The sequence below is a fragment of the Hyla sarda genome, chromosome 4, assembly GCF_029499605.1.
Source record: "Hyla sarda isolate aHylSar1 chromosome 4, aHylSar1.hap1, whole genome shotgun sequence".
Lineage (NCBI taxonomy): Eukaryota > Metazoa > Chordata > Amphibia > Anura > Hylidae > Hyla > Hyla sarda.
The window spans coordinates 354,923,947-354,940,786 of NC_079192.1; the positions used below are offsets into that span (position 1 = coordinate 354,923,947).

The following is a 16,840-nucleotide window of genomic DNA, read 5'->3' on the forward strand; positions in this document are numbered from 1 at the left end:
AAAATAATAACGTTTAATTAACCCTTTCCCTAATAAAAGTTGAATCACCTCCCTTATCTAATATAAAAAAAAAAAAAAAAAAAGTGGTATCGCCGCTTATAATGTTGGGTAATCTGCAAGGTCAATGGCCCAATTTGGGTGTGGTAATCGTATGGACCTACAGAATAAAGCTAATGGGAGAGACTTATAAAAAACCTGTGTAGAGTAGTTGTGCAGCTGCCCATAGCAACCAATCAGATTGATTCTTTCATTTTTTAAAAGGCCTCTGAAAAATGAAAGAAGCGATCTGATTGGTTGCTATGGGCAACTGCACCACTACTCTACACAGGTTTTGATAAATCTCCCCCAATGTTTGCAAAAAGTGCACTGTGTAGAAAGACCCCAAAAATTGCATTTTTTCCCAAGTTTTTCCCACAAATATTTGTTTGTGTGTTTCACTGTAGATTTCGTGGTAAAATAAGTGATGTCATTGCAAAGTATAATTGGTGACGCAAAAAAACAAGCCCTTATATGAGTCTGTAGGTAGAAAAATAAGAGGTATGTCTAGAGATGAGCGAATCGGAGCTGACAAACCCAAATTCATTACGAATTTCAGAAAATATATGATTCGCAACGAATGCAAATATCGCCGCAATTCTATCGCGCAAATCGCTTCATTAAACTCCATTTACTGCGGTGCAGGCTCCAGGGCATCTAAAATGGCGGATCCACATGTCAGTACATGGGGCAAGGAACGCTGGGAAGGCAAGGCGGTAAGGGAAGTAGGAGGGATGACCCTGAATCACATGCAGGATGCAGCCTATCAGCAGCCAGTCACCCCTGTGATGTCACAGCCCTATATAATCAGCAGCCATCTTGCAGCCAGTCACTTCATTACACTGCAGAAGGATCATAGGACGCAGAGCCTGTGTGTGTTACAGCAGAAAAAAAACGCAGTCCAGCAGTGTTTAACATCTTCCTAGTATCATCAGATAAAAGAAGCTATCCTGGTAATTTAATGTGCATAAAACATGTGACAGATGCGCTTTATTTGTGTTAAACAAAATTGCTGTGTGTTGCTTTTTCATTTTATATATTTTGATTAAAAGGCCCATCAAAATCTTCAGCACCATGCCCATGATCCTTTTAATCCGGTCCTGCCCCCAGTAGATGATGTATAGATTTGTTATGCAGTCCACTAGTTTTACCTTACCACAGTGATGCCTTAATGTGTAAATTTTTTGCAATGTCTTTTTGCGTGTATTTTCTGCAAAGGGGGACTGCATCCCCAACTTGACTACCTGTTTGTATTCCTTTTGTTAAAAATTAATAAAATAAATAAATTAAAAAAATATAGGAATAAAGTATTGACAGGGAAGAGAAGGTAGCAAGGGGGGTGTTCCAGCCCACAGCCCTTCAGAGTCTTGGGAATGCCTCTCACCTAGCACCATTTTTCTATTTTATGATAGCACAGACCTATATGAAAGTTATCATGTGTCCCCTTGCCCTAACAGCTGACTGATTCTGTTTAATTCCACACTTTGCCCTTGGCATAAAGATAAAGCTTAACTCCCTTACATATTTAATATTCTCTTACCGAAAGATCTTTGAATGGATGTAGCAGGAGACCAAGGGGAAGTTTGGCTTTATTCAGCAGAGCCTGTGTTTGAGGGATGTTGGTTAAAGTGCAGCGGACCAGGCTATAAGAAGTAAAATAAACATGGTAAAGATCAGACAGTTAGTTATTAAGACTATGGCATTTATCACCAAGTATTTTCCAGACAAAATGACATACGCTTATTACTATTTAAGTTTTATTTATAGTAATACGCTTATGTAATTTTGTCTGGAAAATACTTCAACATATAAAAGAAAGTTTATAAAAAAAAAAAAAAAGTGCTAAGCCCAGAGTGGCAAGAAGTTACATTTCAGCAAAAACATAATATTTGTTAAAAAATGCTGCAACTTTTGTTACCCTATGTTGTGCATGCCAAATAGGTGGGGCTTAGTGCAGAAAGGCATGCTAGCAGACATACAGAAGCACTCAGATGGATCCCTCCAAGGAACAGCACATGATAAAAGCGGCGCACAAGACTTCAAAGGTAAAATGGTTTATTTACCCAGCATGCAACGCGTTTCGCTGGACAACCAGCTTCATCAGGCATCAGCTTCATCCGTTGCCTGATAAAGCTGGTTATCCAGCAAAACGCGTTGCATGCTGGGTAAATAAACCATTTTACCTTTGAAGTCTTGTGCGCCGCTTTTATCCTGTGCTGTTCCTAGGAGGGATCCGTCTGAGTGCTTCACCTGTGTTGCCAGGAGCGGCTGCTGATCTTCGCCCGTTGAGGGTTATTCCACGCTTTTACCATAGTTGTACTTGGTTGCAGTACAACTATACTCGGTGAGCATTTTTGCTTTTTTCCATCTCCTCTTTATAATACATTATCTCACGAGGAGCGCTCTCCTTGTCTATATTAGCAGACATACAGGGCAGTCTCACACATGAATGGATTTATTAAGAGGCATGTACCTCTATAAATATAAAAAAAAAAAATATATATATATATATATATATATATATATATATATATACATACACACACACACACACATACAGTGGGGCTCAAAAGTTTGGGCACCCCAGGTAGAAATTAGTTTTAATGAGCATAAAGAAGCCAAGGAAAGATGGAAAAATCTCCAAAAGGCATCAAATTACAGATTAGACATTCTTATAATAAGTCAACAAAAGTTAGATTTTATTTACATCATTTACACTCTCAGAATAACAGAGAACAAAAAATATGGTGTTTGCAAAAGTTTGGGCACCCTGCAGAATTTATAGCATGCACTGCCCTTTTGCAAAGCTGAGGCCTGCAAGTGTCATTGATTGTTCTCCATCATCATCTGGGAAGACCAGGTGATGTCAGTCTCAAAGGTTTTAAATGTCCAGACTCATCTGACCTTGCCCCAGCAATCAGCACCATGGGTTCTTCTAAGCAGTTGTCTAGAAATCTGAAACTGAAAATAGTTGATGCTCACAAAGCTGGAGAAGGCTAAAAGAAGATAGCAAAACGTTTTCAGATGTCAGTATCCTCTATTCGGAATGTAATTAAGAAATGGCAGTCATCAGGAACAGTGGAAGCTAAAACAAGATCTGGAAGACCAAGAAAAATATCAGACAGAACAGCTTGCAGGATTGTGAGAAAAACAATTCAAAACCCACGTTTGACTGCACAATCCCTCCAGAAAGATCTGGTAGACACTAGAGTTGTGGTACACTATTTCACCATAAAGAGATACTTGTACAAATATGGTCTTCATGGAAACTCTTATATGTCCTCACCACAAAAATCAGCGTTTGAACTATGCAAATGAACATATAGACAAGCCTGATACATTTTGGAAACATGTTCTGTGGACCGATGAGGTTAAAATTGAACATTTTGGCCGGAATGAGCAAAGGTACGTTTGGAGAAGAAGGGGAACAGGATTTAATGAAAAGAACCTCTGTCCAACTGTTAAGCATGGGGGTGGATCAATCATGCTTTGGGGTTGTATTGCAGCCAGTGGCACAGGGAACATCTCACGAGTAGAAGGAAAAATGGATTCAATAAACTTTCAGCAAATTTTGGATGCTAACTTGATGCCATCTGTGAAAAAGCTGAAGTTAAAGAAAGGATGGCTTCTACAAATGGATAATGATCCTAAACACACCTCGAAATCCACGGGGGATTACATCAAGAGGCGTACACTGACAATCTCACAATCTCCTGACCTCAACATAATTGAAAATCTATGGATAGACCTTAACCCCTTAACGTTTAACAATAAAGTTTTTCCGTTATTGCATTTAAATTTTTTCCTCATCACCTTCCAAAAATCATAACGCTTTAAATTTAGCACCTAAAAATCCATATTGTCTTATTTTTTGCGCCACCAATTCTATTTTGCAGTGACATTAGTCATTTTACCAAAAAATACACGGCGAAACGGAAAAAAAAATCATTGTGCGACAAAATTGAAGAAAAAATTTCATTTTGTAACTTTTGGGGGCTTCCGTTTCTACGCAGTGCATTTTTTCAGTAAAAATAACACCTTATCTTTATTCTGTAGGTCCATACGGTTAAAATGATACCCTACTTATATAGGTTGGATATTGTCGTACTTCGGAAACAAAATCATAACTACATGCAGGAAAATTTATATGTTAAAAATTCTCATCTTCTAACCCCTATAACCTTTTTTTTTCCGCGTACGGGCCGGTATGAGAACTCATTTTTTGCACCGTGTTCTGAAATTGTTATCGGTACCATTTTTGTTTTGATCGGACTTTTTGATCGCTTTTTATTCATTTTTTCATGATATAAAAAGTGACCAAAAATACACTGTTTTGGACTTAGGAATTTTTTTGCGCACACGCCATTGACCGTGCGATTTAATTAACGATATATTTTTATAGTTCGGACATTTTCGTACGCGGCGATACCACATGTTTATTTTTATTTACACAGTTTTTTTTTATGGGAAAAGGTGGGTGATTCAAACTTTTAATAGGGAAGCGGTTAAATGACCTTTGTTAACTTTTTTTTTGCAGTGTTATAGCTCCCATAGGGACCTATAACACTGCACACACTGATCTCCTATGCTGATCCCTGCAAAGCCATAGCTTTGCAGGGATCAGTCAGACAGGCGGTCGATTGCTCAAGCCTGTAGCTCAGGCTTGGAGCAATCAATCGACGATCGGACGCCGCAGAGAGAGGTAAGGAGACATCCGCCTGCGTCCCAGCTTTTATCGCGATGTCCCGATCAGCCCGACTGAGCTGCCTGGAACGGTTTACTTTCGTTTTCAGACGTGCCGATCAACTTTGATCGCCGCGTCTGAAGGGTTAATAGCGTGGCCCCGCGTTATAGATTGGGAGCGGACTCATGAAGTAGCAGTACGTCATGAGTCCTTAAGGGGTTAAAAGAGCAGTGTGTGACAGACAGCCCAGAAATCTCAAAGAACTGGAAGACTTTTGTAAATTAAGAATGGGCAAAGATACCTCAAACAAGAATTGAAAGACTCTTGGCTGGCTACAAAAAGCGTTTACAAGCTGTGATACTTGCCAAAGGGGGCAGCACTACAAGATATTAACTCTGCGGGGTGCCCAAACTTTTGCGGTGCCCAAACTTTTGATCCCCACTGTATGTGGGTGTGTGTGTGTATATAAATACATATAATAAATAATAGGGCTTGAATATCAACCCCATAAATCAGCTATTAGAACATTGGTCAAATCAACAGCTGTATATAATAATGCAAACTAATCCTAATATCTTTGTAAAGGGAAAGGACACACCAGCTGCATCTTCTGTGATGGCACCGGCCATTTGTGGCCAAAACTACTGTGCCTGCGCTAGAGTCAGTACAACTGAGGCTGGCAGTCATGTGATTTGTCACAATACCCAACAGCTATCACATGACCCACCTGGCTACCTGTATAACCACCTCATATTTTCTCCAATTAACAGAGACGCTAAATCGGAGCTCCAGCAACCGAAGAGAGGAAACAAGGATATTGATTAAGGTAGGTGCAGCGAAACTAGTGTCTGGTCGATCATACTATAAGAAATGACATTTGCTGCAAAGAATAACAACAACACACCAAAACCATATAAATAAGGAAAAATAAGAAAGCATATAAAACTATGAAAATAATGAATAATAATAAAACGAAAATAAAAAAATGAACTAAAAAGAGCAGAAATAAATATAACCAAAACAGAGATAAAAAAAAAAAAGAAAATGTATATATATATATATATATATATATATATATATATATATACATACACGTGTAGGTAGAGGGAGCTAAGACGGCATCAAACAAGAACGAGATATGAGTCAGGACAATCGGAATGTAGCGAGGTGAGAGACACAGCTGAGATTAATGTTAGGAAACTAGCCGGGTGGCGGTGCTAGGATAGACGAAAAGGAAAGCTAGCAATATCATATGTACGGAGAGGAAAAAAGCATATCCGCACTCACCACCGGGTTCGGCATCAGAAGTTCCAATGTGAGGATGGCCACGGGATCAGAGAGACAACATCGCTTTGTGCGCTCAGAGGAGATAACCGGCTATTTCGCGCACCGAGGCCGGATGAAGCGCAAGTGCGCAAAATAGCCGGTTATCGCCTCTGAGCGCACAAAGCGATGTCGTCCCTCTGATCCCGTGGCCATCCTCACATAGGAACTTCTGATGCTGAACCCGGTGGTGAGTGCAGATATTCTTTTTTCCTCTCCGTACATATGATATATATATATATATATATATATATATATTTATATTTATATGCCAAACAATTTAGGAGTATCTCCAGAGAATACCTGTATATAACAGGTTATTCAAATTTATTATACGATAGAAAGATTGAAAGGGCAAAACTCCCTGGTTTGTAGGACAAGTGCGAATAACCCCCTATAATTAGGCAGGAATTCTACCCTGTCAACGGGAGACCAGAGTCTCATAGAAAATACAAAACCTCCCAAGTGACCAGGTCTACCACCAATAGACAAGATGGGAGTGCATCCACTTTTCAGCAGCGCATATGCCTCAACTACCACTACTTTGTAATAAAGAATTTGCTGGTGAGTCCCAAAGCATATGAAAAAAAAATTCACAATATTCCAGAATAAAATAAAAAAAATGGAATTAAAGAAAAAATTAAAAATAAGATGAAAATAAAAATACAGGGAGACAATTTAATGTGAAGTAAGACATCGCCTCACTGAGATAGTGACGCTGCACCTACTGAAACAATTATTTTATTAATAAACAAAACAATTAAAGAATCCAGACAGGAGATTCAGAAGAGATGCTGCCCTTTCCCTTTGCTTTATCCAGCGTAATGAAACGCTATAAAAAAAATTATAAAAAAAATTATAAAAAAATATAAGTACAAATTCTAACAATTTATCAAAGTACAAAGTATCAAAACTTATATTAACTTAAGTCCAGATCCAATAGAAGTCAGAGGAAGAGATGCAACGTTACATAAATATTAATTTTAAAACAATATTGAATTCTACATTAAAAAGACAAGAAACCAAATGTGTGCAGCTCACAACTACAAAGGACTGAGGTTAGTTAGGATGTTCACGTAAACTCAAAGGGACTACAGAGATACAACAAAAAATACAATAGAAATCCAAACCTCAAGGACTTCACCAAAAATGGTGCTTGATGATGGCAATATTAGATATTATAATAAATATTAAATCAGGTGACCATGCTTCAAATCCTTACAATTATTTTATTAAAATATCATATAACAAAACATTAATCCTAGTACAGGGCCCTTGTGATAGGATCCTAAAACAGATGCAAATACAAATGTGGAGTTATTCCTGTAGGTAAAAATATAGTAGCATGTAATGGGTTTATCAATTCTTCAAAGGTGACATTAATAACAAAATATCACATATGCTGCTAGAAGGAGTAAATGTTACTAAATGTAACTAGATGTTGCTCAGTCCTGTATCTAATACTCCGCCATCCGTAACATTAAACAGTCTCTAAATGTCTGTGTCTGTAAGCCTTAATATTGGCAGTCATAGCAGTCATTAACTTACAGTCATGGCCGTAAATGTTGGCAACCCTGAAATGAAAATGAAATGAAAAATTAAGTATTTCTTACAGAAAAGGATTGCAGTATTCATGTTTTGCTATACACGTTTATTCCCTTTGTGTGTATTAGAACTAAAAAAAGGGAGGAAAAAAAGCAAATTGGACATAATGTCACACAAAACTCCAAAAATGGCTGGACAAAATTATTGGCACCCTTTCAAAATTGTGGAAAAATAAGATTGTTTCAAGCATGTGATGCTCTTTTAAACTCACCTGGGGCAAGTAACAGGTGTGGGCAACATAAAAATCACACCTGAAAGCAGATAAAAAGGAGAGAAGTTCTCGTGTGTGTCTGTGTGTGCCACACTAAGCATGGACAACATAAAGAGAAGAGAACTGTCTGAGGACTTGCGAACCAAAATTGTGGAAAAATATGAACAATCTCAAGGTTACAAGTCCATCTCCAGAGATCTAGATTTGCCTTTGTCCACGGTGTGCAAAATTATCAAGAAGTTTGCAACCCATAGCACTTTAGCTAATCTCCCTGGGCATGGACGGAAGAGAACAATTGATGAAACACAGGATAGTCCGGATGGTGGATAAGCAGCCCCAAACAAGTTCCAAATATATTTAAGCTGTCCTGCAAGCAGGGAGCATCAGTGTCAGCGCGAACTCTCTGTCAACATTTAAATTAAATGAAACGCTATGGCAGGAGACCCAGGAGGACCCCACTGCTGACACAGAGACATAAAAAAAAGCAAGACTACATTTTGTGAAAATAAACTTGAGTAAGCCAAAAGCCTTCTGGGAAAATGTCTTGAGGACAGATGAGACCAAGATAGAGCTTTTTGGTAAAGCACATTATTCTACTGTTTACCGAAAACGGAATGAGTCCTCCTGGGTTTGTGTCCAAGATCTAGGGTCTTCCAGCAGGACAATGACCCCAAACATATGTCAAAAAGCACCCAGAAATGGATGGCAAAAAAGTGCTGGAGAGTTCTGAAGTGGCCAGCAATGAGTCCAGATCTAAATCCCATTAAACACCTGCGGAGAGATATTAAAATTGCTGTTAGGAAAAGATGCCCTTCCGATAAGAGAATAAGTAGAAGACAGTCAGCACTGCAGCTGGGGACCCGATGCACGTGGAAACTAGTAAAGCAAATTAAGGAAGTCCCGGCACACGGTGAGAAGCTTTCAATGTTTTATTGAAGCTTTCAGCTTAGCGTATCTGCACGTGTTGCGGCTTCACCTGAGCCTTTCTCAACAGCTGTTGAGAAAGGCTCATGTGAAACTGCAATGTGTGCAGATATGCTTAGCCGAAAGCTTCAATAAAACAGTGAAAGCTACTCACATTGTGCCAGGACTTCCTTCATTTGCTTCCAATAAGAGATACCTGGAGCAGTTTGCAAAGGAAGAGTGGTCCAACATTCCGGCTGAGAGGTGTAAGAAGCTTATTGATGGTTATACTGGATCAGGCACACTGGGGTTGTATGGAAATGATCCTCTCAAATGGACAAGGTAGGAGCCAATACTAAATAGTATCTAAACTTTATTGAAACATGCTAAGCATGTTTCAATAAAGTTTGGAAACTATTTAGTATTGGCTCCTACCTTATCCATTTGGGAGAATCTGCAGCACAGGATCATTTCCATACATCCCCAGTGTGCCTGATCCAGTATCCATTACATGCCAGTCCGGCATGGGAAACCTGTAGCAGCCATCCAGCACTGGAATAGTGTGATCCCTATCAAGCCTTTTGAGCGTTGTGCCTCGGTCATTGCACAACCACACAAGGTGAGCGTAATACTCACCTTTGCTTTCTCTCCCTCATTTGATGTTCCTACACATAGAGGCGCTCTTGTTCCTTTTATATTGATGGTTATAGGAAGCGACTGATTTCAGTTATTTTTTTCAAAGGGTGTGCAACCAAATATTAAGTTAAGGGTGCCAATAATTGTGTGCACACCATTTTTGGAGTTTGGTGTGATATAATGTCCAATTTGCTTTTTTTCCTCCCTTTTTTGGTTTAGTTCCAATACACACGAAGGTAATAAACATGTGTAAGAAATATTTCATTTTCTTAAAAAAATTCAGGGGTGCCAACTAGAGATGAGCGAACTTACAGTAAATTCGATTCGTCACGAACTTCTCGGCTTGGCAGTTGATGACTTTTCCTGCGTAAATTAGTTCAGCCTTTAGGTGCTCCGGTGGGCTGGAAAAGGTGGATACATTCCTAGGAAAGAGTCTCCTAGGACTGTATCCACCTTTTCCAGCCCACCGGAGCACCTGAAAGCTGAACTAATTTATGCAGGAAAAGTCATCAACTGCCGAGCCGAGAAGTTTGTGACGAATCAAATTTGGACAAATGTAGCCAAACAAACACTGTGTGCGAACATACAGGCAATGCAACAATTCTAAAAATAAGATAATACTAAGATATAATGAACGGATATACAATAGGGCCGCATCTAAATAAAAATAACACAAATATGTAAACTATAAAGTGACAAAACTGTGGCATAAACTATGGAAATAAAAAATAAATAAAGATAGACATGAAAGTAAAATTTAAGTAATGATACAATAAAAAAGGGGCGTAGCTAGTTGAGCATGGCGGTGGTAACTTGAGAAAGTGAACATTGCTAGTCACAGGCACATACCACGGCACAGCCCAGAAAATAAGGCACTTTTTTTGGCATACAATTTTGGCGTACAATGGTGTAAGATTTATTCCTGGCAACAGTACCTTGGAGCAGTCAGACATGACGAGGACGAGGGGGAAAAAAAAAGAAGAGCCTGGTAGGAGTGACTGCTTTCTTCCCAGTGGTGGAGCGGAACAGAGAGGGATAGAGAAGCCGACTGAAGTCTGGCATCCCCCTCACAGCAGAGACGAAGCGTGGCAGTAGAGCGGAATCCTTCTACTCTCATGACACCACAGCCAGACACTGCCCAAGGGATCTCACTGCAGGGAGCATGGAGAGAGTTGTAACTCTTCAGGCCAGCCTCTACAGCAACACCATCACCTGGATGTGGACTTACAGCAGTGGTGAATCCCCCAAATGGGACTCCATCTTTAACCCCTTAAGGACTCAGCCCATTCTGGCCTTAAGGACTCAGATAATTTTATTTTTAGGTTTTCTTTTTTTTCCTCCATGACTTAAAAAAAATCATAACTTTTATATTTCCATCCACAGACTAGTATGAAGGCTTGTTTTTTGCGCTTCCAGTTGTCCATTGTAATGCCATGAGCCACTTTACCATAAAATGTATGGCACAACAAAAAAACAAACCGCAATTTTGATAATTTTTGAAGGTTTCGTTTTCACGCCATACAATTTACATTAAAAATGAAAAATGTTCTTTATTATTTGGGTTAATACGATTAAAATGATACCCATAGTTACTTTTAAAACTTAAATTTAAGGCAAAAAGCCTGCCTGCGTGTTATATGCCGATAAGTCTTCTGGTCACTGATTTAAAGCAGCCGCAGCATCGGCTGCTTGTTAAGTATTAGCAGCACGGCCGCGGCCACTTTAAATCAGTGACCAGCGGCGTCTCCTCCCCGCACTTGTTTTCTCCTGCACTATCCACAGGTACTGGTGGATAGTGCGGGAGATGCTGATTAAAATGAGCCCTACTTTGCCCGGATCTGCGCTGTCTTTTAATCAGCGTCTCCCGCACTATCCACCAGTACTTTTGGATAGTGCGGGAGAAAACAAGTGAGTTTTACTTTTCATTTTCCCTACCTCCCCCCCTCCCTCATCATTCCCCCTTTTACCTGCTTTTCATAGTTTTGTTATTTTCCTTACTTGGCTGCACTTCGGCAGGTCAGGTCAGGCGGCAGGTCTTGTGGGCTGCGGTCAGTGAAGCAGTGATGTCCTCTGCCGGCTTCTCTGTGCGGCCTCAGTGACGTCACTTTTCATTTCCTGTAATCGCCGCCGAAAAGTGACATCTCTGATGCCGCACAGAGAAGCTGAGAGGGGACGTCACTCATCTGCTTCACTGACCCCGTAGCCCGCAAGACAGCCGAAGCACAGACAAGTAAGGAAAGGGGAAGAGTGGTCTTCAACCTGCGGACCTCCAGATGTTGCAAAATTACAACTCCCAGCATGCCCAGACAGCAGTTGGCTGTCCGGGCATGCTGGGAGTTGTAGTTTTGCAACATCTGGAGGTCCGCAGGTTGAAGACCACTGGTAGGGGGAACATGATGGGGGGATGATGAGACGGAAAAATGATGAGGGGGGAATGATGAGGGGGGGAATGATGGGGGGATGAGACAGGGGGAAATGCTGAGGGGATGAGACAGGGGGAAATTATGAGGGGGGAAATGATGGGGGGGATGAGACAGGGGGAAATGATGAGGAGGGAATGATGGAGGGATGAGACGGGGGAAATGATGAGGGGGGAATGATGGCGGGATGAGACGGGGAAATGATGATGGGGGACATGATGAGACGGGGTGGGGGGATGATGAGACGGGAAAGATGGGGGACATGATGAGACAGGGTGGGAGGATGATGAGACAGGGTGGGGGGATGATGAGGGACATGATGAGACAGGTGGAAATGATGAGGGGGGAGTGATGGGGGGCATGATGAGACACGGTGAGGGATGATGAGACAGGGCGAAATGATGAGGGGGGAATGATGGGGGGCATGATGAGAAAGGGTGGGGGATGATGAGACGGGGGAAATTATGGTGGGTGGAGGCACTAAATGCTTAATGTCTGTATGGCTAGTGGTGGTCTATGACAGGGGGAAATGATGAGACATGGGGGGATGATGAGACATGGGGGGATGATGAGACATGGGGGGTGGCGATGAGAGGGGTAAATGTGGCACAGGGACTGATAAAAGGGAAGGAATGATGTGGCACTGGAGGAGACGGGACCAAACTGAAGTGCAGAAGAAAACGAAGTTGGGGGAGATGATGTGGCATTTAGTCCAAGTCATTTATTTCACATTACATTTTTTTTACTTAAATTTCCCTGTTAAAATGGGGGGGTGTGTTATACGCCGATAAATACGGTACATACTTTTCTATTACTGTTGCGCTAAAATAAAAAATCACAAACTTTTTAAATTAGTACATTTAAAATCCCTCTATTTTGAAGACCTATAACTTTTTCATTTAGCCATATAAGCGGCGGTATGAGGACTTATTTTTTTTGTGCCATGATCTGTACTTTTTATTGATACCATATCTGCATATATAAAACTTTTCATACATTTATCAATTTCTTTGGAAAACAATTAAAAAAAAAAAAGCAGCAATTTCACTTTTTTTTTTTTTTAACGTTCACTATATGGTATCATTAACATTAGATTTTAATAGTTCGGATATTTACGTACGCGGCAATACCGTGCGATTGCGTTTGTCAGACACTACCGGCGGGTCCCTGGCTGCCAGGACCTGCCGCCCATGACCCGAGCATCGCTCTGAAGCTCGGGGTAATGTATAGGACGTAAATGTACGTACTGGTGCGTTAAGTACCACCGCACCAGGACATACATTTACGTCCTGCGCCGTTAAGGGGTTAATATCCCCTGAATCATGTACTGTAATAACTACTGAGGAGCCATTAGCTGTCAGCTCTAAAACAAATTAACCCCATAATAGGCAGGTATAGCGAGATACATCACAGCTATGGGAGGTACCTACCTTGGCAAACTTATCAGCTCTGGTAGCATTTTGCTGAGCTGCCCGTATCCTGACAAGTCCAGGATAGGCACCTAACTCCCAGCAGGCATAGCAGGGTGTGGAGTTAGCTGAACCAAAAGAAAAATTAGTAAACAAGAAGTTTGAGCCTGTGATGTATGATCCAGCAGCCCCAGTCTCAGAGGCATCTATAATGTACCAAATATAGATAACCCAATAAACCTTATTTCTGGCACTGGGGTCACTCGTGTGAGTAAACGGAGGCTCCACTCCGTCTCAAAATGTATTCAAGATAAGAAGCAATTCACACTGGACAACTGAATGTGTTTTTAAGAAAATGCTTTAGTAGTTTCAACTTTAAGGGAACCAATCATCAGATTTTACCCTATATAATGCTTGACAAAGCGTTATATAGGGTAAAATTGTTGTACTCACCATCCCAAGGGGACGCTCCTGCCCCCAGGGATGGTGAAGATATGAAGTTATAAACTAGTCACCGCTGCCGCCGTAAGTAGTAACCTGGGCGGGGAGCTCTTATCATCTCCCGTTCTTCGGCCGGGAGCGACGCCCCCTCCGCTTGATTGACGGGCAGCGTCATCGCTCTGCTCTGTCTGTTCAGTGAACGGAACAATGACGCTGCCCATCAATCAAGCGGAGGGGGCGTCGCTCCCGGCCGAAGAACGGGAGTTGGTGAGAAGAGCTCCCCGCCCAGGTGACGACTTACGGCGGCGGCGGTGACTAGTTTATAACTTCATATCTTCACCATCCCTGGGGGCAGGAGCATCTCCCGGAATGGTGAAAATAAAGATTTTACCCTATATAACGCGTTGCCAAGCGTTATATATGGTAAAATCTGATGATTGGTTCCCTTTAATACAAAATAGGCGAAATCTCCACTTTTTGAATGTACAAAATATTACTTCACCGACAGTGCTCACTAATAACGTCCGACAGTAGTGATCCAGCACCTGGTACAATTTTACCCTTCCACGGGCATAGCGGAGCTTATCCTACTTCCTCTCACGAAGGGGTAGACAGGTGAGTGTTTGCCGGACACTTCAGACGTTTCGGAGGACACGCTGCCTTTCTCAAGTGACCCTATTGTGCACCCATCACCCATTACATAGCTATTCATCTCTCGCCAGAGTTTAATTCTGAAATTAGAGATTTCATATTAAAATACAAGCACTTAAATGCTTCATAATTAAAATCAGAATATAACCATTCTTTCGCAACAATATTTAGCCAGATATTAACAACATCTTACAGAAAAACTGAAAAATTGCAAATCTCGTTGAGTCCATCTAGAATCAGCGAGTTTAAGGTTTCTATCCAATACACTTCTCGTTGTAATAATCTTCTTTTAATTTTCTCTTCTGAATCCCCTTCTATCTCTTCAATAACCAGCCAACGTAATTCACTTACTTGATGGCCAAAGTCATAGAAATGTTTTGCTACTCCTGTTTCACCAAATTTATTTCCTGTTTCTATCTGACCTCCAATACTTTTCATATTCCGGATTGCACACCGACGTTCGATAATCCGGCATTTCGCATTTCTCATAGTCTGCCCTACGTACACTCGGCCACAGGGACATTTTAACATATATACTACATATTTGGAGTTACAATTGTACAAGCCTTTTATAGAAATTTTAGTGCCCTTCAATGCAAATTGCATCAGTTTTTATAATGCTGGTACAATTTTGACAATCCAAACATGGAAATGTTCCTTTCTATTTTGCACATAAAAAAAAGACTGTTTAGTTTTTCTTTTTTCTTTCATATCTGCACGAACCAAAAAATTGGCTAATGATTTACTTTTCTTGTAAATAAATCTTAGCGGTCTTTCAAAGAATTTCCCATACTTGGGGTCTGCACGTAACATTCCCAGTATTTATTTACAGTCCTCTTAATTAATTGTGCATGGCAATAGTGTATAAATAAATGAAAAATTTCTCTCTTCCTTTCCTTTTCTATTTTTATCTTTTTTCTGTCTTAAATGGGCACTGTCATGAAGTAAAAAAATTGATATGTTGTAGTACTTAAGTACTACAACATATCTCTAATATACTTTAAAATATACAAGTTTAAAATCACTTTTAAATTCGGCCACTAGGGGGTCACCCTCCTAGTGGCCGAATGCATTCGGCAGTGACGTCACTACTGAATTTTGACTCATTTAAGCCTGGCAATGAGTCGAAATTCAGGTACTGCGGTGCTCGCTCCCGCCTGTCAATCAAACAGGCGAGAGCGAGCACGCTGATAGCTGAGGCTGCGCACATTGGCCAGCTCCACTGGCCTCGTGCACGGCCCCGCCTGCCCACGTTAGCCTGTCCCTGTGCCCACGAGCGCGATCGCTACCGTCACCGCTAGCGGGGTCCCTATGCCCACTAGCGGTGTCACAAGAATGCCGAGCGCGGCTCTGTTTCCCTTCCCTGTCAGCTCTCAGGGTACGGGAACAGATTTAAAAGCCTCGCACGCAGCTAACGTAGTACTGGGGGAGGACAATCTCCAGCAGATCCACTGTAAAGGCGATTTTAGAGTTACAAAGTGTAAAATCCTTCATAAATTTTTCCCTAACAGCCGCTATCCCTTCCTGTGTTGGAATATTAGTGCATAGATTTTTAATGTCTAACGTACATAATGTTTTTCCCGTGACCTCTGTATTCTCTATGTGATCTAAGAAATCATTAGTATCTCTCAAGCAATTTTTCAGTTTTTTCACAATTTTTTGTACACAATTATCGACATATCCTGCCAAAGGGTACAGGATGGAGTCGACCCCCGAGACTATAGGACATCCCGGGGGTCTGTCTCCATTCTTATGAACCTTCGGAAGCAGGTATAGAATCGGTGTTCTAGGGTGGTCGTTAAGGGCTTTCAGGGTCATAACATCAATTATACCGTTTTTAACTGCTTCTTCTAATAAAATATGAATTTCTTAAATAAATCTGTGGGATCACCTTTCAATTTTTTATAAATATTTACATATATTAATTGTTTTTCTGCTTCCTGGGAATAAAGCTCTTTTCCCCTCTTTGCCCCCCCTTTATCAGCCTTCTTAGGCCGCGTTCACATCACGATTTCTCCATCGGGTTGAGTACACGATATTAGAACTTAAAATCGTATTCAAAGTCTGATTTATTGACTTCCATAAAAAAAAAAAAAAAAATAGGATCTGCTATACACATCCGATTTGATCCGCATCCGATTTCAAACAATTTTTTTTCGGGTCTGAAATCGGGTTTGACCACGATTTTTCCCCCAGACTGAAAGTCGGATTCAAATCGTATCTGAAAAAATATATAATGAAGTTCAATGTAAATCGCATAAGATCGTGTAACTGTGCGATTTCATCAGATTAATTGCACCCATAATTTTTCTTCACACATGCGCAGTAGCCACAGAATAGTCCATAAAGTTCTGGAAACTGCTAGAAACTTTGAGAATCTTCCTCTCAGCAGTCTCTGCTCTATATATAAAGGTCAGAGCAGCCTTCCCCCCACACACAACTAGTCTGTGAAGACTGGACACCATCTTGCTACACCCAAGGATTTACCCAATGAGTGAGGTACCCTTCAGAAAGTAAGTTT

The 16,840-nt window shown here is 40.9% G+C and overlaps 1 protein-coding gene across 9 annotated transcripts in view; it reads right to left on the bottom strand.

Annotated features, from left to right (window-relative positions):
• SEC24A (SEC24 homolog A, COPII coat complex component) overlaps window positions 1-16,840 on the bottom strand; it is a 916,567-nt gene that overhangs the window by 511,839 nt on the left and 387,888 nt on the right. For all 9 annotated transcript variants that reach the window (XM_056516618.1, XM_056516617.1, XM_056516616.1 and 6 more), the window contains one exon: window positions 1,577-1,679. In XM_056516618.1, coding sequence (XP_056372593.1) covers window positions 1,577-1,679 — 103 coding nt within the window. The remainder of the gene's footprint in view (window positions 1-1,576; window positions 1,680-16,840) is intronic.